The sequence below is a fragment of the Pipistrellus kuhlii genome, unplaced genomic scaffold (genome assembly GCF_014108245.1).
Source record: "Pipistrellus kuhlii isolate mPipKuh1 unplaced genomic scaffold, mPipKuh1.p scaffold_m20_p_13, whole genome shotgun sequence".
Lineage (NCBI taxonomy): Eukaryota > Metazoa > Chordata > Mammalia > Chiroptera > Vespertilionidae > Pipistrellus > Pipistrellus kuhlii.
Genome location: NW_023425438.1, coordinates 10,319,261 through 10,342,997, shown reverse-complemented (window position 1 = coordinate 10,342,997; position 23,737 = coordinate 10,319,261). Strand labels below are relative to the sequence as shown.

Sequence of the window (23,737 nt, the reverse complement as noted above, 5' to 3'; positions counted from 1 at the left end):
GTGAGAAAGTAGAAGTGCAAAGATTTAAGGAATTTGCCCAAGAGCTAAGTGAGAGACCCAAGACTGGAACTCGTGACTTGGTTTCACACTTAGTGTTCTTGACTGCATCATCACCTTCTGCCCAGAGCCTCTGTTTGCTCATCCATAAAATGGGTGTGATTGCAAAACATGCCTCATAGGTTCATTGCAAGAGTTATGTGAAACAGCCGGGACCGGTTTGGCTCAGTGGATAGAGCATCGGCCTGCAGACTGAAAGGTCCCGGGTTTGATTCCGGTCAAGGGCATGTACCTTGGTTGTGGGCACATCCCCGGTGGGGGGTGTGCAGGAGGCAGCTGATCGATGATTCTCTCTCATCGATGTTTCTAACTCTCTATCTCTCTCTCTTCCTCTCTGTGAAAAATCAATAAAATAAAAATAAAAATAAAGAGTTACGTGAAACAATGCAAAGTAAAGTGCTTGCGTGAGACTGTCGGTTGCTGTCATCCCCAGACAAGATTTTGTTGCAGGTAACACAGGGAGGGACCATCTCCTTCCATGCTTTTTGATAAAGGCCAGGAAGACAGCTGGGTGAGATATGGCTCTGTTCCCCAATCTCACTTAGTCAGCCATGGGGAGCTGAGAGCCAGCCCTCCCCCATCGCCGGTGTGCTGGGAAAATCACATTTGTGTGAGAAGCTGAGACATGCTAATTCATCACTCTGTCATTTGTGCTAAAATATAATAAGATGAGTTGGTCTTACCTGGTTTAAGACCACAGCCCTGTGCGTGCCACCAGTTCCCATCACCCCACATCTCATTACAGTCCATCGAGGGTTTGGCTCATTCTTGCATCTTCCTTCACATCTGTGTTTTGATCAAAAACCTGGAAATGACAGCGGTGCACTCTTTGAAGTCCTTTTAATCCTCTCTCTCTCTCTCTTTCTCTCTCTGTCTCTCCCTCTCTTTTTCTCTCTCCTCACAACAGGTGGGTATGATTATCCGGGTCTATTTTACAGATGAAAATACTGAGGTTCAGAGGAGCTAAGCAAATTGCCCAAGAGAGAAGAGAGAGCAGAGGGCTTGGCCAGCCCCTCCCTGGTACACTGAGATCCTAAATAACCAGGCCTGGGCTGGGTGAGTTGCCTGCAACTGCCTTGGGGCAGGAATTCAGGCCAGCCTTGGCGGGAAGAAGGGAAAGCCTTCCTCCTGGCATGGGGGCAGGGAGAGGGGGAGAGAGAGGGGTAGGGGGCAGGGCAAGGATGTGTGACTACTTGTCATGGGCCACACTGAGAAAGCTGACCTAAGGCTATTTTGATCCCTGGGCACAAGATGGCCCTCTCTGTTGGGGTTACATGACCACCAACACCCCTCCAAGCAGTCCTCTGGATGGCATCCTCTAGTATAGCCACACTGGTTTCCTTGCCCTCACACTGCTCCTTTCCTGTCCTGCTGCCTCAGGCCGAGCCACCACAGCTTCTCAAGCTGCTCTCATGGTTTGGGCTTCGGAGTGGCCCACTCGAAGCTCTCTCCCTTCCCCCCACCTTTTCCCCCTTTGGAAAGGAGGATGTACAGCTTGCTATTTACAAAAAAATCTTCTCTCCAATCTCCCAAATTCTGCATTTCAATCCCTGTTCCCTGAGGTATGGGATTAGCTGAAGATGGCAAAAGCATTTCCAGCCACCCCCTCTACAAGTCTTGCATAGATGGCTTAGCACCTTGATTTGGAAAGAGGGGATTTTTGCACGTATGGTTTTGTGCACACCTGTGAGGCTTACGAAAGAATCCCACTTGAGCTTCCTGACCTAGGAGCTTAGGCAGCTGTAAGGCCTCTAGCCCTCTTGCCACAGTGTGTGTGTGTGTGTGTGTGTGTGTGTGTGTGTGTCACAGTGTTCATCTTGGGCCCCAAGCTCTCCATGTCTTCTTCCCAGCAGTGTAACTCCATTTCTATGGTATCCCCCAGACATCCGACCCAAATGCATACGAGAAGGCATGAGTTGATGTACTGATGTCTTTTAAAGAGTCTGGACCGGCAGTCAAACAGCCTTGCAGTAGGCCTATCTCTCTCACTAAAGGGCTGTGCAACCTTAAACAAGTCAGTTACCCTCTCTGGGCTTACATTTTGCAGCTCTAAAACAAAGAGCTTGAACTTGATGGTCCCTGAGGTCCCTCCAACTCTGGGATGCCGAGTGGTCTGGGGATTGTGCAAGGCCAGGGCCAGGCCAGTTCAAGGGCAGAGATGATGCCAAAACCCTTCAGTGCCTGACATTTCCACTCCCATCAGTGGGCTGCTTTGTTTCAGGTGACAAGGTTGTCATGGGGTCTGTCTCCTGCCTCAGGGAACAAGTAGGCCCCCAGTTCAGGATAGAAACACAACAAAAGGGCAGGCCCCTGAGCCTGGGGGGCCTCGGGCAATGTCACCCTCAGCAGGTCCAGGAAGCAGCCTTATCCCAGCATCTAAAACAGGCAGCAAATGGAATGGTTTCCAGGCCCCCCATCAGCCAAAGATAAAAATATAATGGGCTCAGGGATGTCCCGTCATAAATCAATCAGCTGGAACTATTTCTGTCCTTATCCCTTGCCAGGGGTCCTCCTATGACCTCCACACATTCTGTCCTCTCGCCCTGGTCCCCCAGCCACCTTAGCTCTGAAGTAGGAGGCCGCTCACCCTCTGCCTTGGGACAGAGTTGCAGCCGCCTGGCCCGCCAGCGTGAGGATGCTGCCCTGCCTCCAGGTGCACAGGGAGGCATTCAGGCGCCCCCACCAGCCTCTGGGAGCCTGCTCCCCATGAGTCCACTCTGACCGGCCGATCAATTCCTGTACACGCCAGGCTTCCTGGCCACAAGGCAGTCCATGGGCTGGGTAAGGTTTTCCAGGAGTAAACGTCCCTGAGGAAGCCCTCTGCCTGGCTGTGGGTAGGGCATCTCCTTCATGTCATTACAGAGAAGAAAGGCCCACCTCTTAAGGGCACTGGGAGGAATAAATGAGACTCCATAAGTAAAGCACCACACTCAGCACCTGGCAAGCTACATACTCAGAAAATAAGACCGGCCCCGCCTTTCCCATTGTCAGGAGCCCAGATTTTCAGGACTGACCATGTCCTCAGGTCCTCTGAGGAGATTTTGGTCCATCTGAATCCCTAAGTCAGCTTCAAATCTGGCTCTTGGAGAGACTTTTGAAGGCATTTGGCCTGTTGTGAGAGCCAAAGTCAGTTCCCTAGTAACTAACCTTACATGCAATGCTATGGGGCCTGCACACTACATTCTCATATCCTGTCCTCCATTGCCCTCTGCAGGTCATTGTGCGATACTGCAGGCACTGTTGGCTGCATCCTTGTGACCAAGGAAGACAGACTTGAGGAAGTTTTCTGATGAGCACAGCAGGACAAGGCCAGGTATCTCAGGAAGACAGCACCTCGAGTCACAAAACACTTGCTCCTTTGGTTTCATGGCCCCTCTGCCTCGCCTCTGTTCCTAAGCTCCGAAGGGAATTCACAGTCATTGTTCAGCCCTTTTGGCCCATGCTAATAGCAGCTGACACATCTCAGCCTGGGGTATGCCCTAGAACATTCTGAGAAATCATTTGAAACAGACAAATTCTGGTTCAATTTATAAAGTTCTTGAGTTTGTATCACACTGTCTAAAATACTCTGAGGAAGGGAACTTTGTAGGAAAATTGTGTGTGTGTGTGTGTGTGTGTGTGTGTGTGTGTGTGTGGTGTGGTGTGTCAGTGTGAGAGCATTCTCCAGAAACAAAGGCTGGCTAAGATATGGCAGACACTAGCCATTTGTGCGGTTATGGCGAAACCTAAGCATTTCCCATATGCCAGTCAGCTAACAGCTTCATTTATTAGTGACATCCAGCTCCAGCCTCAACTGGAGCATGGTTTCCACCATCCTTCCATGGCCAGAATCTTGAACGCTGTCTGGCAGAAGGTGGGCATTCTATACAATGAAGACACAAGACAATGTCACATTGTCCACCTAGAGCCACGGAGTGGTGACATCACCAGCCAGAGAAACCACAGGGATGGCTGCCTTTCTCTTGTTCTCTTTACCAGCCTTAGGAGGGTCTTAGCAGAGCTCATTACACCCATAGAAAGGGAGCCAAGTCGTTGGCACCTGCAGGTCCCTTATGTAAGAGGAGTTTTCAGGTCGCAAATTTATAGACTTTTAGAGCTGGAGGAGACCTTAGAGATGATTCCAGTCCAATCCTTTCATTGCAGTAAAATGAAGTACAGTAAATGGAAGTGACATTCCAAGGACACAGAGACTCTAGAGACAGCTGGGATGAGAACCCCAGCTCCTTGACTGCTTTTTTTCTGGCTGATCTTGATTTGGGTATCATTTCTAGATGGAAAATATTCTGCCTTCAAGGGAAGATTTTTAAAAATGATTTTTTTTTAAATACACAAAGGGGAAGAGAAGAAACCCATCACATAGTAGGCACTCAATAACTGGGTTTGTTTGGTTTGGGTGTTATGGAGTAGTATTACTTTATGCAACTTCACAAAATTAGACCAAATTAACCTTGAATTTGTTTCATTCTTTATTCTCTCCGATAACCCAAAGGTGATTCGAGGCTTGAATCTCATCCCATTGTCCCATTAAGATTTTTTGTGTATAGATTTGAGGTTATAATATGATGTTCATTGGTTTAAAGGAAAAGCTGCCTGAGGAAGGCACGTGGATTTAAAATAGCTTTTGTTCAAGCTACTGGAGGCTTGTGGGATTCCAGAAGGACAGACACTGTCAGCACGTGAGGTTATACCGTCTGTCTAGTGAGTTGGGACATAGCACAAACACTTCCTGAATCAATTTAATCATATACATGATTAAGACAGACCTAAAAAGACCCTTCATTGCCTATTGCCACTTGGGCCTTGGGCCTAATAGGTCTAGATTTGCTTATCATTATGTTTACAAATCACATTTTTTATCAGATTCTTCCAATGTATTCAGTGTTCTTTCAAACACCATTCTGATGAATCAGTGTTGTCATCCTGCAGCTTTCATAGATTCATGTTCTTCAGGGCATGTTCCATGCTTCGTGCGAGAAGAGTCCCCTGAGGGCTTTCTCTTCAGACTCTCTGAGACCAGGGTTTACAGTTTCCTGGTACATCAGTGATGCACTAGAAAGAAAAAAACAGAGAACTCACTGCCAGGGTCTTCCCATAGTGCATGCCCACTCCCACCCTCTGCACATGCCACCTCCCACCACTGCCAGCCACCATTCTAAGCCCAAACACCACTCTGCGGTCCCAGCTGTTGGAGATGCCTCCTGGCAGAACCCCTTAACTTCCTAGTCATTCCCTTCTTTCTACTGAGCACTTTTCATGTGGCAGGCACTCTAGGAGGCTCTGGAGGTACAGGGATGACCAAATTCAGAAGTAGTCCTTCTAGGACACAGTTTTTCAAAAGCATAGAACCAGCTGCTTGGTCAAGTCTCCTGCAGGGGACTAAATCACTGGTGAGTTGTAACATAGCAAAGAGGCTCATTAAGTCACTGAGTCATGCATTAGATTGCTTGCAAAGAGCTAACTTTGCAACCTGTACGGTTTGCAGGGAGCCATGCAGCACTTGCCCTCTCAGGGAATGGGGTTTGGGGACCTGTCAGCACTGGGGCCATGGTGGAAGGTACTGGGCTGTGGGAAGGTTGCTGCACAGCGGTGGGCATCCTCCCTGCCTCGTAGCTCGCGCTCCACAGCTAACACTATTGGCAAACCTGAAGGATGACCAGACTACAACCGCATCAGCCTCCCTTTCTCTCAGTGCGGAGGTCTGGTATGGCAGATGTGCCTGCCCGAGGGGCTCTCCTGTCCCCTCCTCATCCCTGGAACACTTTGGATCCATAACTACCTACTTCACCTCTAAACCCCAAGGGCCTATCAAATTTCCCAACAGATGACCCAGAAATACAACTTGGGGATTGGGAAGAACCTGGTTCTGCTACCTCAACAGAAGCTGCCGTTGCAATTTAAGAGCCCAGGCTGCTTTGGAGGGCCTAACAGGAGAAGACACTGTTCTAGCCTGGCCTCCTGATACCAGGCATTGTCCACTATGAGTGTCACATAGGGCCTTCCCCAAATGATCCCAACGTCCATGGAATTCCTGTTCTATTCTGCTACAAACATCTCCAAGCTGGTAACCCACATAATGAGATCACGTGACTTCCTAAAAGGCTAAAATGTCTTCAGGGGCACCTGTGTGTCCCCAGGATCTGCCTGGCACATGGTAACCACAGAACAACTGTGGGTTATCTGATTATTTAAGTCGTTCTGCTTTTTCTCTCTATCTGCTTTGTACCTCACACAGTGTTTCAAAACACATGCTAGTGGTGGACAGAAACAATTAGGGTTCTCTGGAGCTTTATCCATCACCCTCATCTTCATGAAAATAATGAAATCTATAGGTGTATACACTGTCCTCCCTACTCTAAGGAGGCCCAGCTATAAGCTGAAGCTTTAAGGAAAATTATTGTTCTTTTCCTGCAAGTTCAAGGGCATGCTACCGGAGAGTGGAGTGTAGCGTTGGCCGGTGTGTGGTTGTGTGGTTGAAAGAGAGCCTAATACCTCTGTCCCCCTGCAGAAAACGCCCCTACAGTTCATGGGCCTGTGCCCTGACCTCCCCCAGACTGAGTGGGTGCTCAAGAGTCATCCTACCAGGGTGGTGAACTTGTCCACACAGGCATTGCGGATCTTCTCCGGGGTGGCAGGGCTGTCTAGCCGGAAGAGCTCCTTCGTATTACTGCCTCCATGCTGAGCTCGGGCTGCACGGATGGCATCCTTGATGGCAAAGAAGATGGAGGCGGCCAGGAAGAGAGGCGGCTCTCCGATAGCCTGGGGGGACAACGTGGGGGACAGGAACTCAGGCGGAGAAGCCCCAGCCTCCACAGCAGGAGGGCCGGTGATGCTGGAATGCCAGCCACTAGCATTGACAGGCCTCAATCAATCAGGGACCCAGAACACTCACTCTAGTAAATGACTGGATCTTGTGGGCATATTTCTCTGAATTCTTACTGTGTGATTCCTTGATGACACCATGCAAATATTGTGAGATTCTTCGCCCCCCTCCCCCCCAATTTTTGGGCTGAGTTATGACATTACTGGCATCTGTCACAGAGACATCCTCAAGACATTGAACCACCAATTAGCATGTACCAAAGTGCCCTGGAGCCCACCCCTTCCTGTTCAGCCCTGGGTCCAACCCTTTCCTGTTCCTCCCCTTAAAAAGACCCCCAGACCAGCCAAGTGCTGCTTGTACTCCATGTCCATCTGCAGGCAGCCTGGCTAGGTCCTCTCTCCCCTCCCCACTCCTTCAATTCTGATTTCTCTACCTCCGTAATTATTTCAGAGAGCAAGGGAGAGGGAGAGAGAAATAGATATATGAATGATGAGGCTCATTGATCATCTGCCTCCTGTACACCCCACACTGGGGATCAAGCCCATAACTTGGGCATGTGCCCTGACCAGGAATCCAACTCTAACCTCCTGGTTCATAGGTCAATGTTCAGCCACTGAGCCACACCAGCTGGGCCGGAACTGCATTTTTATCATGAGCCAGTGGCAGGGGTTGCAAAGTGTCCCAGATGCTCCCATGGTAACAACACCCATGAGATGAGCAAATGGGTGGGTTTCATTGCTTTCAAATGATCAACTGTCTTCCTTAGACCTAGGACTAGATCAATCATCTTGATGAATTTTCAACCAATTTTTCATACATATTGGGGAGGTTGGTTATCATCCTTCAGGCATTCTAGTCAAGTCTTAAAGTCACGGGGCACCCCCTGAAGGAGGTGATGGGGTGCACAGAGGGACTGCCCCATCTTCAGTGAAAGAGCTTGTTCTCATAGGAGACAAAGGTACTGTATCTGTGAGATAGTGTCTAGGACCAAACCTCAAGGATGGATACCTGAGATGAGAATGTAGGTCAGGGTTTGGTCTATAGGATTGGGTTAAGGACATCCTCATTGTACCCAAAGCAGCGGGCTTCTCCCACACAGAGGAGCTGTCATGTTCAATCCAGTTCCCTGGTTTTCAAGCAGTACTGCCCGCCCCTCCACCACCATCACCAAAGCCAATATCAAGCCCTTTTCTCATAGGAGCGCCATTCACACCCACATGGTCGGGGGGGGGGGAGAAGGGGGGCGACCTGTCACCATCCGGGGCCTCCCACAGTGCAGACAGGACGGCAGCCCAAGCCCGGGGCAACCATACCTTGGATGCGTAGATGGCCTTCTTGTTGGGAGAGTCACGGAGCAGAGACACCCTGAACTCCGTGGGGATGCTACCAAATGCCGGGATCTTGTAGGTGCCAGGGCCACGGGTGAGCAGGGTCCCATCAGGGGAGTAGTGCAGCTCCTCCAGTGTGAAGAGGCCCAGACCCTGGACAAATGCGCCTTCCACCTGCAGGGCAGACAGACACTGTGGACACACCGCTCCCCACTCTCCAGGCACAGGTCCTGCTTCCACTGCAGGGACCAGGCCACCTGGAGTGGGGCCTGGAATGATGCTGGAAACAGCCCTGCACTGCTTACCTGGCCCCCGACCGCCAGGGACCACCTCTCCGGGCTTCTGCCAGGCATGGGCACTGAAGCTCAGATTTGGAACCCGGTGGTGATTCTGGAGGCCCATGCAGTGGTAGCACAATCTCCCATTAAAACCTGCCACAGGGAAGTGCAGATGCCCCTCCTTCTCACGGAATAATGGGTGCTGAGTGTCCCTCGGGGCCCATGCTCCTCTCTATGCTAAGTGGGACCTGCACTTCTGAGCAGCCCCAGGAGAGAGGAGGAGATTTTTGATAGTAGAATGCTGGCTTTTTGAACTGCCAGCCCCGCCTGCCCTCTAGGAAAAGGAGTGCCTCTGCTCTAGCTTACAGGTCTGTTTGGGGGCATCTGCCTCGCTCTATTCTCACCGTCAGGTAGGTGGTGCCATGTAGCCAAACAAAAGTGTTTAGGGACCAGGTGCTAACCATCTTCGTATTTGTGACTAAGATGCCTGAGTAGAGCAGGGGTGCCCCTCTCCCCATGGTTGTTCAATGAATGAATGAAATGACTGACTAGTGATGAGGTTTCTGTATACTAAGTAATTGTCCATTCTAGAGAGACATTCATTCACATTTTCTACCAGGTGCTCAGTACTTCTGATCCTGATTCCTCCCTCAGTCTCCTCCTGTTCCAGCTGCTCTGTCCAATGCTCTTATATTTTCCAAAAGTGCTTTCCTTTGATCATTTTTTTACCCCTCTTTTTCAAACCCAGGCTTCTACACATTGCTGTCCTGGGTTGGAGAGAAAGGAGAAGGGGAAAGCTTGCTAACCTCAGACCTCACTGCCTGCACATCGATCCCAAACTCCAGCTCCATCTGTGCATGTGTGTGTGGCTGTGTGTGCATGTATGTGCATACCCAGTGTTTTCCCCATTCATCTTGTTCTTTGAGGCGTGAGAGCCCTTTCTAGATCCATCCACTAATTTGCCTTCAGCCTCTAAAGGTGGGTGGGCTCTCATCCATCTAAGCATCACTCTGTGGAAGACACTCATGGTAACATGTTCAGACCCACGCAACAACAATATTGGACAAGATACTGTGGCTAATGGCCCTGGGAAGGAGATGGGGCACATCAGTAGCCCAGTCCATCAACACCCAGGTTCCCTGTGAGTCTTACCTGCCCTATGTCGATGGCAGGGTTCAGACTGCAGCCAACATCCATGACGATGTCTGTGCGAAGGTTCTACGGTGGACAGGGAAGTAAAAGCAGCTTGAGAAGAAGGGAATGTGTGGGATGACAGGTGGGTCTCGGTGACTCTTAGACTATGAAGTGCCAACCCAGATGATACTTCCACCAACAGCGTGCTCTGACCACACTCAGGCAGTCCCCAGTCTCCACTGCAACCATCACTGCTAAAGTCTGAATTCTGGGGAGCAGCTGGGGAAGGGGTGGGAGTGACTAGGGTCTCAGTAATCTAAAATAACTGCACATACCCCCACGTGGGAGTGGGAGGGACAGGTTTGCAGATTCCTGGGACTTTGAACCTAAGTGTGGGTAGTTCATGTAAGGAAGGAGTCAACACACTACGTTCTATGGGCTGAGGCCAGCTGGCCCCCTGGCTTTGTACAGCCAGTGAGCTACTAATGTTTTCATATCATTAACTAGCAGACAGAAATAAGAAGAATATGTGGTGACGTGAACACTGCGTGAAACCCACATCAGTGTGCATCAGTAACGCATTAGGGGCCCACAGCGTCGCTTGTTTGTTTCCATAGGTCTTGGCTGTTGCTGTGCTGCAGAGATAGGGTTTAGGCAGTGTCTCTGTGGCCCTGAAAGCCTAAAGTTTTTACTCTCTGGTCCTTTAAAGGGACTTTCCCAAGCCATAATATAAGGCATTATTTTCCCAACCACAGAGTTTGTCTTTGGTATTATAATTGAGTTGTTTCTCTTCTTTTCCACCCCTTAGTACTGAAGTTTTTGCAAACATCTTACCTTATGGTCCCCTGTTAAGCAGTCAATTTCCACTTCCGAGCAAGCCACCCCGTAGCTGAAGTAATTGAAGGGGGTCCCTGAGTTGGTCTCAAAGCTGTAGCCAACATTGGGTATTCTGGGGGAGAAAAGAGAAGATACTACATATGTATTAAAATGAATATGGCCCACCCCCCGCTCCCCATACACACACAAATGGCTTGTTCCACTAAATCATAAGACCCAAAGGTTTTATTTGTTTCATTCAGCTGTTATTCACAGTAGCCCATGTGCTTCGGACATTTTAACCTGTGAATGAAACCCAGGAATTTCAGAACACTAATCTGTATTTCCAACGGCCCTTGGGTGAATCACTCCATATAGCTGAGCCGTGATTAGAGTCAGCATGCTGGCCCATACCTGGTAGAAACTGACAGAGTTCCCTCAGCTCAGGAAGGATAGGAAAGTCATACTGCAGAGGATCTATGAGCTGGCATTCAAGATCTCAGAGCTGAAGGCTCCTGCACTGACTGACTCCTGGGCTTTTCCCACAGGCTCACCTGCCCTTCTTCCTCAAGGTGGAAATTAACAAGATCAGTATCTCAGGCCGGCCTGCATGCCCCTTTAAGCAGCCTCTTGCCTGCATTACTCTTCATCTATTGGTCCCTTCTAAATTTCAGTAAATGATTTGAGGAAAGTGTTATTAATAAAAGCAGATGGCCTCTTACATTTTTTTCTTCTTTAACCCTATCTTATATAATCCTAATTTTGCATGAGTCCCATATACACGTGTGTGTGTGTGTGTGTGTGTGTGTGTGTGTGTGTGTGTGTTCTCACACCAGAGTTCATAGTAGTACCTACAGTATTCTATACATCACACAGAAATCATGTGAGCTAATGTGATCATAATCTGCATTAGAAGAACACCAACGCGCGGCTGAGAGAGATGGCTTCTCTCAGAGAAATGATCTCTGGCTTCCCCACCTTTATCTAGGTGTTTCTGTATAGAACCCATTTGTCAACTCCAAAAATGGAATGTGAATTTGTGAGAAAACCTGCACTAGCTTATGTTTTTGTATGCCAAATGTTATATAGCCCAGGGAGCACCGACAAAACATTACTTTGCCTACAAAATAAAAACATATATTTACAAAAAAGAACTTTGGAACTAAACATTGAACTATTTGCCAAATCCATTGATCTGTGAAAGAAAACTTCCCAGAGAAAGCTAAAACCTTGTGGATGACAAGTTGATATGATCCTGTCTTTTTACAGCTTCCAAATCAGATGGGCCAGGTCTCTAACTCTTCATGCAGCTACTGAATTTTGAAGTCACAGAAGATACGTGCTCTTTTCTAAATCTCACTTTAAGTTCTGCTGAATTCTACATCTTGTAACAAGACCATGTGCTCTAAACCTTCCTCTCATTCTCTTTTTTATGTTTTATCTATTTTTATAGAGAGAAGGAGAGAAATAGAGAGAGATGGAAACATTTATGAGAAACATCAATTTGCTGCCTCCTGAATGCCCCCTATTGGGTATTTAGCCCACAACCTGGGTATATATATCCTGATCAGGAATCAAACTGGTGAATTCTTGGTTCATGGGTTGATGCTCAATCACTGAACCACGCCAGCTAGGCTTCCTCTCATTCTTAAGAAAAGAAAAGAAGAGAAAAGAAAAGAAAAGAAAAGAAAAAGAAAAAGAAAAAGAAAAGAAAAGAAAAAGAAAAGAAATAAAGGAAAAGGAAAGAAAAGAAACCCAATGCATACTACAAAGTAGCATGTTTAGGTAACTCAGAACATTGGATGCCCCTGGTTGCCACAGGGCAGTGCTGATGGAGGAGTGGTTTGTAACTGTCCCATTCTGTCATAAAGGAGGTTACAGGTTCAGAGGAAATTACTTATTTCCCCAAGAGCAATAGTCCACTAAGACCAGAACTAGAATGAGAGTCTCTGATATGGCAGCTCATGCTTTTGCCTCCTGGGCACGTAGCTTGGTAATCCCATGTATTTTAGAGCATCTTTACATTGAAATGAGTGGAAGTACACTGAAGAGATCAGAGTTTTGGTAGAACTGTCCTCTCCTGACCATAGGATGATAGAATTCCAGATTAGGAAGGACCTGAGAGGCCAGAATGACAGCACACTGTGAGATGGGTGAGATCACCACCATACATACTTGTAAAACCCAGTAGCAGACAAGCTCACTGCATCCTGGTAGGCAGCCGTGACCTGAGGAGAAGAAATGGCCATCAGGAAGGGGAAAGCATGGTTTCCAGTAACCGTGACCCAACAGTAAGCTTTTGTATGCTCATTCTCCTTATCTGGAAGTTGGTCAACCCTTGACTAGTGACTCTCACTTCCACACCTCACCTCACCTCACACCCTCATTGCCACCCCCTGCATCAGGTCCTTGACCTCAAAGCCTGGAGCACTACAATGGTCTCCTAACTGGTCTTTCCACCTCAAGTTGCTTCCCCCAACTGCTCTGTAACCCAGCCCAGGCGAGTGATCATCTTAGCATACTGAACTGCTCATGTCACTCTTCTACTCCAGAGCTTTCGACGACTCCCCATTGCCTACAGAGCAAATACCTGACCTTAAGGACTCTAGTCTTCTCTGGAGTAGAAGACATGCCATTTCCACTCCTCCAATTGCCTTGCCTTAGTCTTTACAACAGAAACTCTCTACAATGCTTATTTGATACCTATGTTCTTATGGGTACTTTCTTATTAATAAAGCTATCCATCTATCTAAGCATCCACCCTATCTCCTTAACTACATACATTTTCTAGGGTATCCCTAGCACTGGCACAGCACTAAGATTTAATTCATTGTTGATATAGTTTGCATCATGATTATTGTAAATAATCAAGCTCTTTACTATGTACCACATGCTATTGAATAATTTACATACATCATCTGACTTAATATTCAGTACAACCTTATAAAATCAGTATTATTATTATTATTATCTTAATTTTATAGATGAGAAAACAGAGGCTTAGAAAAGTTTCTTTAGGATCCTTACCATAAGTATATGGAATCAAATATATGCATATATAGTGGTAGTGGTAGTAATGGCTTATTTTCAATACAGTACAGACACTGAACAGATTTGGTGCCTATCATTCCTGATCATGTCTTTTTGATCATGGCCTTTTCTGAGGTCATCTGCTTATAAAGAACACTGGGCTATACAGCTAATGGTTGAGGACAAAGCTCAGGTCAACAGATTGTAAAGGCTGTTGTTGAAAACATTAACATTACCTTCCAAATCTACACTAAAACCTAAACTACCCTAATCAACTTACCTCCATGAGGTATATATGTGTGTGGTGTTATGAGTGTGAGAAGGGAAGGAGAGGTTATAGGAGGCTAAGATGAAAAACACCTATCAGCTGCCTCCTGCACGCCCCCTACTGGGGATGTCAGAAAGTGTTCATTTTTTTAATGTATTGTACTATCTGAGCTGGTTAGTGTGCAGTCACACATTATGTTACTGCTGTGACCAGTTCTCCCATTATGACACGGGGGGTGGTAAGTCGGGTCCACATTTATAGTTCTGCCTCTTGGAGAAGCTGAAGTCTCCCACCTGAGAGCCTTCCTTCAGCTTCCCTCCCAGAGGTTCTCAAATATAGTCCTCCCAACCAGAAATCAGAGAACCGGGTTCATTCTTATCAGGAGTGCTTGTTGTGTGACTCCCTAAGCCACAGGAATGATATAACCCTTGTACAATGTCTTCCTCCAGCTCCATCACAGATGGAATCTCAGTGGACCTGGACTCCAAAGCTGGGTAAGGGGAGAGGCTGGTAGAGGCAGACCTCTGAGAGAAGGAGTTTGAAGAAAACCCAGCTGATCAAGCCTGTTGACAAATGAGGTGTGGGACCAGGCAGAGAGAAGAATTCTCTGAGTTGTGTTTACTGAGCCTGTCTTCTCAGGCGCAAGGTAGGCAAACCCCCAATTCCCACAGAGCTGTCACAGTCCTGGATCAAACATTTTCCTCAGTGACTTCCTTCAATGAACACCAATAGAAATGGAACCCAGCAAGGGTGAGTATCTACTTCTCCTGTGAAAGCATGCAGAATCCCTCATCTTCTCCCTGCTGTGTGACTATTCCTGCTCTTCATTTCACTCTCATTTCAAAAAGCAACTTGGAGAAGTTCAAACTTACCCAGTCTTCCCAGGAGCCTCTGGGATTCTTTCTCTTGAAGGGCTCCAACCTCTTCAGGATCTTCTGACAAGCTTCCTAAAGAACAAATGCACCACACATCAGACCTATCAGCCCTCTGCATGCCCTGGCACAGGGAAAGCCTGAGAGCCTCCACAGAGCCACCTCCCAGGGATGCTGTGCCCAGGGCACCACTCAATCAGCCTTGTCACCCACTAAAACAGCATTCGCCAACTGGTGGTCCATGCACCACTGGTGATCCGTGAGGTCCGAAAGGTTGGCAACTGCTGGTTTAAGGAAACCTTTGGAGCAGCGGTCACCAATCAGTGGTCCATGGACCACTGGTGATCTGTGAGGTCCGAAAGATAGGTGACCACTAGTCTAAGACATCACCCTTCCCAAGGAACCACCACTGGCCTATGCTTGGAGAGCACTCCTGAGCCAGTTCTCACACTGACAACAGGTAAAATGCTTGAGGGATCTCTAAAGAGGTACTTTCTCACATTTGTTTGATGATATCCTCCACCTGGGAGAAGAAGCAAGTAGATCTGACCTGGCCAACTCCATTTCATTTTCAGCCCATTGTTGGTTGGCCAATTCTCACACCAATAGTATGTCTTCCCACAATCTCCTGTATTTCCCCAACTCTCCTCCCCTTCCTCCCCTCATCCTTCCTGTCTCTGATGGAAGTGGTGGTGGTTCTCTCTTTTAGCTTAGCATTTGGAGGAGCTGGGTTCTCCTCAGTAAGAGAGCCCAAGGCATGGTCACAGCCAAGAGCCTGCAAGGACCACTCCAGCTCCCACGCCAGGGACTCTCTGGGCCCAAAACCCTGGTCTGGCCCCAGTTCCACTGGTTCCTGAGGCTCCTTACATAGACGGCCTGTCCATTGATGTCAGTGCTGATAGAAGCAGAAGTGGGAGAGGTGTTGGGCACCGTATTAGTGCTTGTCTCACTGATGTAAATCTTAGAGATGGGGATTTTCAGAGCTTTGCTGGCCACCTGTGAAGAAAGACAACATAAATAGGGTAGAGAAGATTCTTTGAGAATGTTCCTTTAGGGAAGGGAAGAGCATGGGACTTGGCTGCCTTTCCCCCAAGACAGGATTCGGGTTCACAGGTACAGGCAAGGAACCAATTCCGTAAACTATAATTCTGCTGAGGCTGGAATGTTCCCATGTCTGCCTGAACTTGAAGCAGAACTTTATGGAATGGCTTGGATGGAGAAAAAATTTTCAACCTCATGGTGATTAAAGTGCCTTTTAACAAGTTCGTAGTTACAATAGAGTGCTGGGGATGTAAATTACAGCATAAGGGATATTGTCAATAACATTGTCATAACTATGTATGGTGCCAGGTGGACATTGAAAAAATCGGACGGTACACTTTGTAAAGTATATGATTATCTAACGACTATGCTGGACACCTGAAACTATTACAAAATAACATTGAATGTAAAGTGCAATTGAAAAATAAAATTTTTATCAAGTGCCATTAAAAACTAACCCTAACTTTAAAAAACAAAAATATCCCATTTGGCCAGTCCCCAGGAGCCAAGCAGGTGTGTCCACTCTCATCCAGCTTCACCATGCAACTCCACTGTGAGGCATCTCGCGTGTGCGGAACTAGCTACCTTTGTACACACAACACCCACTTAACACATAGTCACAGAGCCCTAGATTATTGGTGACATAAGTGACCTCAGACAGCACATGGCCAACCCCTTGGCACAAATGAGGAAACCCTTGCTCAAGGTCACATTAAAATTTGCAGCATAGCCAGTGCCAGTGCCTAGGCCTGATTCTGCTCCTGGAATATCCCTTCCCTCAGTATCTCCCAGCATCTCCCCTACATAGACACCACAGGCCGCTCACCTGGACCATCTTGGTGTGGAGGCCCTGGCCCATCTCAGTGCCCCCATGGGTCAGCAGCACGGAGCCATCTGTGTACACAAGAATCAGGGCTCCTGCCTGAGGGGAGAGAAGAATGCCAGACACAAAGGTAGTCAATTCTAGTTTAGCTTAAGACTTGAGACAAAAGATACTGCAGCCCAGGGAAAAGGGAAGCAGCAACAACATTTTGGATATAAACCCCCGACAAAAATTAAAGCAGTATAATCCTCATAGTTTAATTAGGCAACCCTTCAGTACTTTGCAATTTTTTTCAATCTCAATCTCTCTCTCTCTCTCTCTCTCTCTCTCTCTCTCTCTCTCTCTCTCTCTCTCTCTCTCTCTCTCTCTCTCTCTCTCTCTTTTCCTCCCCCTGTAAATGAAGAAAGAGGATCAGAAAACTGAGTGACTGTCCATGGTCCTGTAATCAAGAAGGGTAAGTACTAGAATTTGACTCAAAGTCTCCGAGTCTCAGGCTGTCTTGTGGCATTCTGGACAAATAAAGGATATGCAAATTCATTTACACAGCAAAGGGCTCCTCTAGTTAGCTCTGTTATGAGGGGCAGTTGGTTTTCCCTTTCAAAGAGGAGGGAATGGGCCCCCAGTCTCCTGGAAATGGACAGAATTATATAAAGCAATTACCTGATTCAGAAAAGAAAGAGTGTAGTCTATTCCAAACTTGATAGGAATTATGCACAGTCCTCTCTTTTTCCAACAATGCTCCCTGGAGAAAAAGGAACATTCTCATAGAATCTTCTCTATTGTATTTTCATCTGGTGAAACAAGTTTTCTGGCAATAACTTAAAATTGACATCAGGCATCCTCAGAGCTGCCCAGATAGTCACTGTGATATCTGCATTGCATAGACAGCATAAGAAAGGCAGGGATTTGGGTTCTGGGTCCTTCAGTGCAGCTGGAGCAGGCCCACCCCTGAGCATATGACTTGAAGTATCATCACTCTTCTTCCCCAAGGGGAATTCAGATTGGGTCAGACTCTCCTGGTGACCTTGGACTGTGACCGTCCAAGGGAGGGACTGTGGCTCATGGATGATAATGATAGCACCTCCTCTGTGCTTTATATTTGGTTTTCCCAATAATTTAGCAAAGAAGACAGAGCCAGCCTAATTACCCCCACTTTGTATATGATGAAGCTGAGGCCCGAGGAGGTGGAGTGACTGACAAGGTGACATTTATAGATCAGTGTTAGAGGCAGGCGCATAACTGTGGCATTCTCAGTCCTGGGCTGGTGTCTAGAGAATGTGGTATGACCAGGAGACAGACAAACATGTAAAGACACCACACTGAGGGATTATGACATTGGATGCAGGCTGAGCTCACCTGCCCCGGACTAAGATCATTTTATAATCTTAAAGGAGTGGCTATGAGTGATTTGGCAAATACAGCAACCTCATAAGTTATTCATTAAATTATTAGCTTTGTTCTGAGTTCAGCAAAAAGGCTGCAGAATATAAAACTCCTCCCCTCCCAGCACTTACTTGTTGAACTTGTCCACCTCACTCCTCCGAGCATGATACTCAGAGATTGCTAGACATTCATCCCAGCACCTGGGCAAGGTGAACCCCTCAAGCTTCTGGTTGAAGTGTGTCAGGTCCCCTTCTTTGTACATGTTCTTCTTCCGCACCTTCCCAAGGAGAGAGACACTGAGGCCTTGTTGGCACGAGATGAGGGCAAATCCTACAGTTAAGCTTCCGGCCCCTATCATCAGCCCCTGTCTGTCCTCTGCCCCCAGGAGAAATACCCAAAACACAAAGCCCCTGTCCCCCGGAAAGTAGGCTAGCCCACTCTGACCTGTGCCACCAAATTCCCAGCTTACTTCCTCAGCAGGCAGCCCGCAGGTCACTGCGACTTCACTCATCCAGTGCTCGGCAATGAGCATCCCCTGCGGTCCCCCAAAACCCCGGAAGGCTGTGTTGGAGGGCAGGTTGGTCTTGCATGCCTGCCCAGTGCCCCGGATGTTGGGGATTTTGTAGGAGTTGTCCATATGGAGCAGAGCTCGTCCTACTACCTGAAGCAGAGGAAGTCAACATGGGAGAGAACAGCTTTTTTATTTTTTATTATTTTTGCATTGAAAAAGTTTTATTGGACAGCATTATTACAGACAAATAAAAACTAGCAATCTGGGTGTGCATGTTTCAAAATATATAATCTGAAAACCATAAGATTGATAGGAAAAAGGAAGTAAGTTGCAGGAAGACAACTGGAGTATCCTCCCATTTAAATAGGATGAAAGGAATGGATTACAGTTGCCTTCAGGAAGGGAAGTGTGTGGTGAGAGATGAAGTGGCTGGGGGACTTCTCATATATGTCCTTTGCGTCTTTTAAATTTCAAACCATGCCATTGTATCATATATTTAAATATAGTAAGAGAGCCCTAACTGGTTTGGCTCAGTGGATAGAGTGCCTGTGAACTAAAAGGTCCCAAGTTAGATTCCGGTCAAGGGCATGTACCTTGGTTGTGGGCACATACCCAGTAGGGAGTGTGCAGGAAGCAGCTGATCAATGTTTCTCTCTCATCCTTAAACAGGGATGTCTCTAACTCTCTATCCCTCTCCCTTCTTCTCTGTAAAAAATCAATAAAATATATATTATTTAAATAAATAAATATAGTAGGAGAATTCTCCTGGCCCCCAACCAATTCAAGATAAAGGTCCAATGTATGTACAGTCTGTTTGGACTTTGGCAAAACCATATTTATTAGTTATTTATTGACATCTTCCCATCAGGTTACTCAAAAAAAGTAACCCTATGTTTCTTCTCTGTGATATTCTTATCAGCTATTTAATGAACATGTGCTTATATTGTCATCCCTAACTTTTCCAGTTGTAGACTTTTGAGGAGTTAATTTCCACCAACCACACTTTCCCTGAATACATACCTACTTTCTGTTCCCCGTCCTTCCCATATAGTTAAATTTCTATCTATATTTTAATGTTATGATTACTTCTCTTGCTTGTTAATATTTCCCCTGGAATTTATAAATTTTGTCTTTATTTTTCCATTTGCTTAGTCCTCTGGGCATTTATTACTAAGTCAACTTAAAAATGTATGCTTATCAGTTGGGGGAAACTGCTTGAATTACTTCTCTCTTTTTTTCCATTCTTCCCTTTTGAAATTCTACTATATGGATTTTCTGGACTGGTTCTCAAATTTTGTTGTATTTTCTCTCTTACTTTTCCACATTATTTTCTCTTGAGGGGACAGTGCTCCTCCATGTTCTTTCAAAACTTCTGCTTCCACAGTTATGATTCACAAGAGTTCATTTTTATTCTCTGACTGGTCCATTTTTATAGCATATTGTTCTTCCCTTAAGGTGTAATAACTCATCTCTCTGAAGCCATAAATGGTAGCTTTTATTTGTTTCATTTAGGTGTAGGTTTTATTAGTTTGATTTTTAAATATATTTTTTATTTATTTCTGAGAGGTAGGAAGAGAGATCAGTACTGAGAGAGAATCACTGATTGGCTGCCTCCTGCAAGCCCACACTAGGGATCAAGCCTGCAACTCAGGCATGCGCAGTGACCACGTTCGGGAATCAAAGGATGACCTCCTGGCTGACAGGTAGATGCTCAACCACTGAACCACACCGGCCAGGCTATTATTTCATTTGGATTTTAGCTTACTTCCTCATGCATAGTTTCTCTTTCCCACAGGTTACTTTTTGTGTCTAATTATTTCAGTCCTAGACATCCTAAATAATTTTTGTATATCTCAGTTCCTTCTTTGCTTTTCCTTTGCATGCTATCAAATTGCACTTTTATTTCCTCTTGTCCATCATTATCTGTCTCTCTCGCCATGCCAGGAATTTCCTGAGGGCAGAAACAACGTTATATGCTTTTTCTTGTTGCCACCCTAGGCAGTTGATAAATATTTGCTGGGTTGAATATAAAAGCTTGTAAAATCTTTGGGGACAAGTACTACATCTTTTTCTACCTGGTTTTTCTACAACCAAGAAGCCAGTGTTATGAATTGTAAGAACACTAAAAATGTTTCCTTTTTGAACAATCTTTATAGCAGAGCTGAAGTGTGAAGTTTCCTGATTGAGCAGATTAGAGAGTCCCCAGCAGGGAGGGGTTGGGGAGCTAGTAAGAAACTTCTGTTTTTCCTGAAATGTTTGACTTTTTCTCTTTTTAAAAATATTTTTTATTGATTTCAGAGAGGAAGGATGAGAGAATAGAAACATCTATCTGAGAGAGAATCATTGATTGACTGCCTCCTGCACACCCCCTACTGGGGATGGATCCTGCAACCCAGGCATGTGCCCTTGACCTGAATTGAACCCAGGACTCTTCAGTCTGCAGGCCAGTACTCTCTTCATTGAGCCAAACCAGGGAGGGTTGACTTTTCTTTACAACAAGAATCTATGCACATGTAACTAATATGGTTATAAAATTAAGGTTTAAAAAAAAACTTTAAAAGGAGTACTAACCAAGGTAACTTAATTTTCAAGGCTGACAAAAATATGTCTATACAAGACTCTTAGGAGAATGTTCAAAGCAGCTTTAAACACAAAAGCTAAAAACTGGAAATAACCCAAATGTCCATCAAGTAGTGAACAGAAAACCAAAAATAGTCTATATCAAGAAATATTGTTCGTCAATAAAAATAAATGGAGGAATGATGTATGCTGTAACATGGATGAATTAAAAAACATTATTCTGAGAGAAAAGCTAGATACAAAGGACTACATGGTGCATTATTCCAGTTATTTGAAAAGGAAAACCTACAAAGACTGAAAGTAGATTAGTGGACATCTGGACCTGAGCATGGGAATAAGAATAACCTCAGATGGGCAGAAGAAGTCATTGGGAGGTGATAGAAATGTTCAACACCTGGATGGTGATAATGGTGCATGACTTTAAAACCATGATATGATATCATTCAAATGGGTGAATTCTGTGGTATGTAAGCTATTTTTCAATACGTTGTTTTTTAAAAAGTAACAACTCCTTATCTAAAATTCAAATATCACAGAAATGTGCAGTGTAGAAAATGACCGAGTGTTGCCGCCACCCTCACCCCTTAACCCATCCAATCACTGTTTGGTATGTCTTCCTTCAGACTTTTCCATGCATATCACTAGACAAACATGCACACACAGACAATGTCACCATATTATATGTGAAGCTTTATACCCAACTTTGCTTGCTAGTTAGAATATCTTGCACAAGAAGGATGAGTTTCCAATCAGAGAAGAAAGGTGACCATCTCTGTGCTTTAAAAATTAACCAAGGATGGAGAATCTGAAGGCTGGAACTAATTGGGAAGCTTTAAAGCATAAAAGGCAAAAAGGGAGGGGGTGTGTACCTGGCTGTATGAATAGGTTGGTGTGGGGGGAGGGGGCATGCCCTTAACCTCTTAGTCACCCCAAAGTGCAGGAAGAGGCCTTACTTACTCTCAGAGAGAGATCCTCGGAGTTCCCGGCATTGCCGTAGTGCTCCACCTCCAGGGCCACAACCTTCCCTGTCTTCATGAAGCCAACCTGACAAGAAAGAGAGTGGTTTCCCAACAGTCCCCTTGCTCCTTCTATCTCTACCTCCCCCCTCCTACCCACGCTTCCTGGAGGAAATAGAAAGAGCAAGACATCACACCATGAAAGAGGGGGAACATAAGACATCATCAAAACCAGAAGAAAGAAACTTGTATCTTCCCAGGGACAGACCCAGGGCTCAACCCTGGAACCCCTTCTCCCTACCTTCTCTCCTTTCTACCTGCACCTGGCTTCTGGTCCTACCCCTGTCTATCTCTCCCTGTTCCCTCCCACTTTTGCTACCTGGAGGATAGAAAATACAGTGTGGGTAATGGCAGGGCAGGCAGGGAGGGCTGGGAAAGTGACTGGAGTCTCTCCTCAGAGCTTTTGGCCAGCAAACAATAAAATCTGCACTTTACAAGAGCTTCAGTGTGCTCTGACCTCCCTCACCCTTAGCAATCATTGAACCAACTCTTAAGGGTCATTTGATAAGTGAAGAAACTGGGACCCCCAAAGACCAAGTGACTTTCTTTAAGTCCATAAGAATTAAGAGAAATATAATCTCTTTGGGGAAGTTCAATCATGAAACAATGAGAAGAGTTTAAAGAGAGAGTGTTCAAAGCCAGCTCATGGAGAGAGAGGACGCACAGGTTCACAGTGCTACAATGGAACCTGCAAGTTGGCAATGGTGTGCAAGGGGACAGGATGCAGGGTGAGAATAGGAAGTGGTCACCCACGGGAGCCCAGAAAAGGTCTGTCTTACAGGGAAATTGGGCAATGCCCAGCCTCATGTGACCTGGAAGAGCAGGTGCCCATCCTAACAACGGGTGTCTGTAACAACTTGTGCCCGTCCAGGCCCTGGGAAGTTTTATTTCTCGTTGTGAAATATTAAATACGGTAGTCATTCTGTTTCCACAACCAGCTGTGAGCACATTAAAACTAGGCCATCCTGCAGGAGAGGACTTCCCCAGGTCTGCTGACCAGTCAGGTTTCTGAACCTGAGTAGACAAAGACTAAATTCTCGAAAGCTGTGCCCATCACCACCCTATGACATGGGGAGGCCTGCTAGCATCCACAGCATCACTCCTCAATGTTTGCCAATATGAATGTCTCCTGCAGCTATTTCTCCTTGGCACTTTCACAGATAGTCCTAAGAAAAGTGAGAGTCCATCCTAAGGGGATGGCACTGCCCGCGCTGGCACAGCTCCCAGCATCTGGAACCTTGTATCTGGCCAGGAAGGGATTTCTGCCTCCTGTGATCAGCATGTCCTCATCACGATCCAGCATGCAGCGTACAGGGCGGCCAGTCCTGAAGGAGACACCAGAGGGTAAGAAAACTAGGGTCCCTGCAACAGCCCAGCCCTGTGAGTTTATGGGGTGAAAACAGCAGGAAAGTCTGCTTTTTCAACCTGGCACACTAAGCACACTTGGGCAGGGCTGCTTGCTGTCTAGACACTTGACAGGTGGGAAAAGGTAGGATGTGAGCTGTGTCCTTGCCCTCAGGGCTCTCACACCCTCACAGCCAGGTGGAGAGATCAGGACACAGGCACCAGAACAAAAAGGATCACTTGATGTTATCTTCTCCTCTAGGCCCCAAAGTTCTAAAAACAGCAAAGTAAGGAGAATCTACTTCCCACAGAGGGGAATCCAGGAAGCCTTCATGGCAGAGGCAGCCTTCTTCTTCCCAGAGCCCATGGGGAGGACTCACTTGTATGCAGCCATGGCCACTGCCGTGGACACCAGGGTGCTCCGGGTCTCCTTCCC

At 46.5% G+C, this 23,737-nt stretch overlaps 1 protein-coding gene across 1 annotated transcript; it reads right to left on the bottom strand.

Moving 5' to 3' along the window:
* Positions 1-3,800: 3,800 nt before the first annotated feature.
* LOC118717143 (xanthine dehydrogenase/oxidase-like) lies at positions 3,801-23,731 on the bottom strand. Its single transcript, XM_036434852.1, has 15 exons — positions 23,682-23,731; positions 23,195-23,282; positions 21,895-21,985; positions 18,320-18,507; positions 17,982-18,127; positions 17,128-17,209; positions 16,471-16,566; positions 15,471-15,599; positions 14,604-14,678; positions 12,609-12,661; positions 10,452-10,566; positions 9,636-9,701; positions 8,191-8,379; positions 6,637-6,813; positions 3,801-5,106 (listed from the first exon to the last, which is right to left on the bottom strand). Exons 1-15 carry the CDS (start codon positions 23,693-23,695, stop codon positions 5,056-5,058), a joined length of 1,560 nt encoding a protein of 519 aa, XP_036290745.1. The 5' UTR covers positions 23,696-23,731; the 3' UTR covers positions 3,801-5,055.
* Between the last annotated feature and the right edge of the window lie 6 nt (positions 23,732-23,737).

What these genes read in the sequence shown, in the direction of transcription:
- LOC118717143 (XM_036434852.1), bottom strand. An exon ending in GGATCTCTCTCTGAGAGTAA is followed by an intron (nt 18,508 to 21,894) that starts GTAAGGCCTCTT and finishes TGCTTCAGGTAG; the next exon opens with TAGGACGAGCTCTGCTCCAT. An exon ending in TCTGCTACTGGGTTTTACAA is followed by an intron (nt 10,567 to 12,608) that starts GTATGTATGGTG and finishes TTTCTCCCCCAG; the next exon opens with AATACCCAATGTTGGCTACA.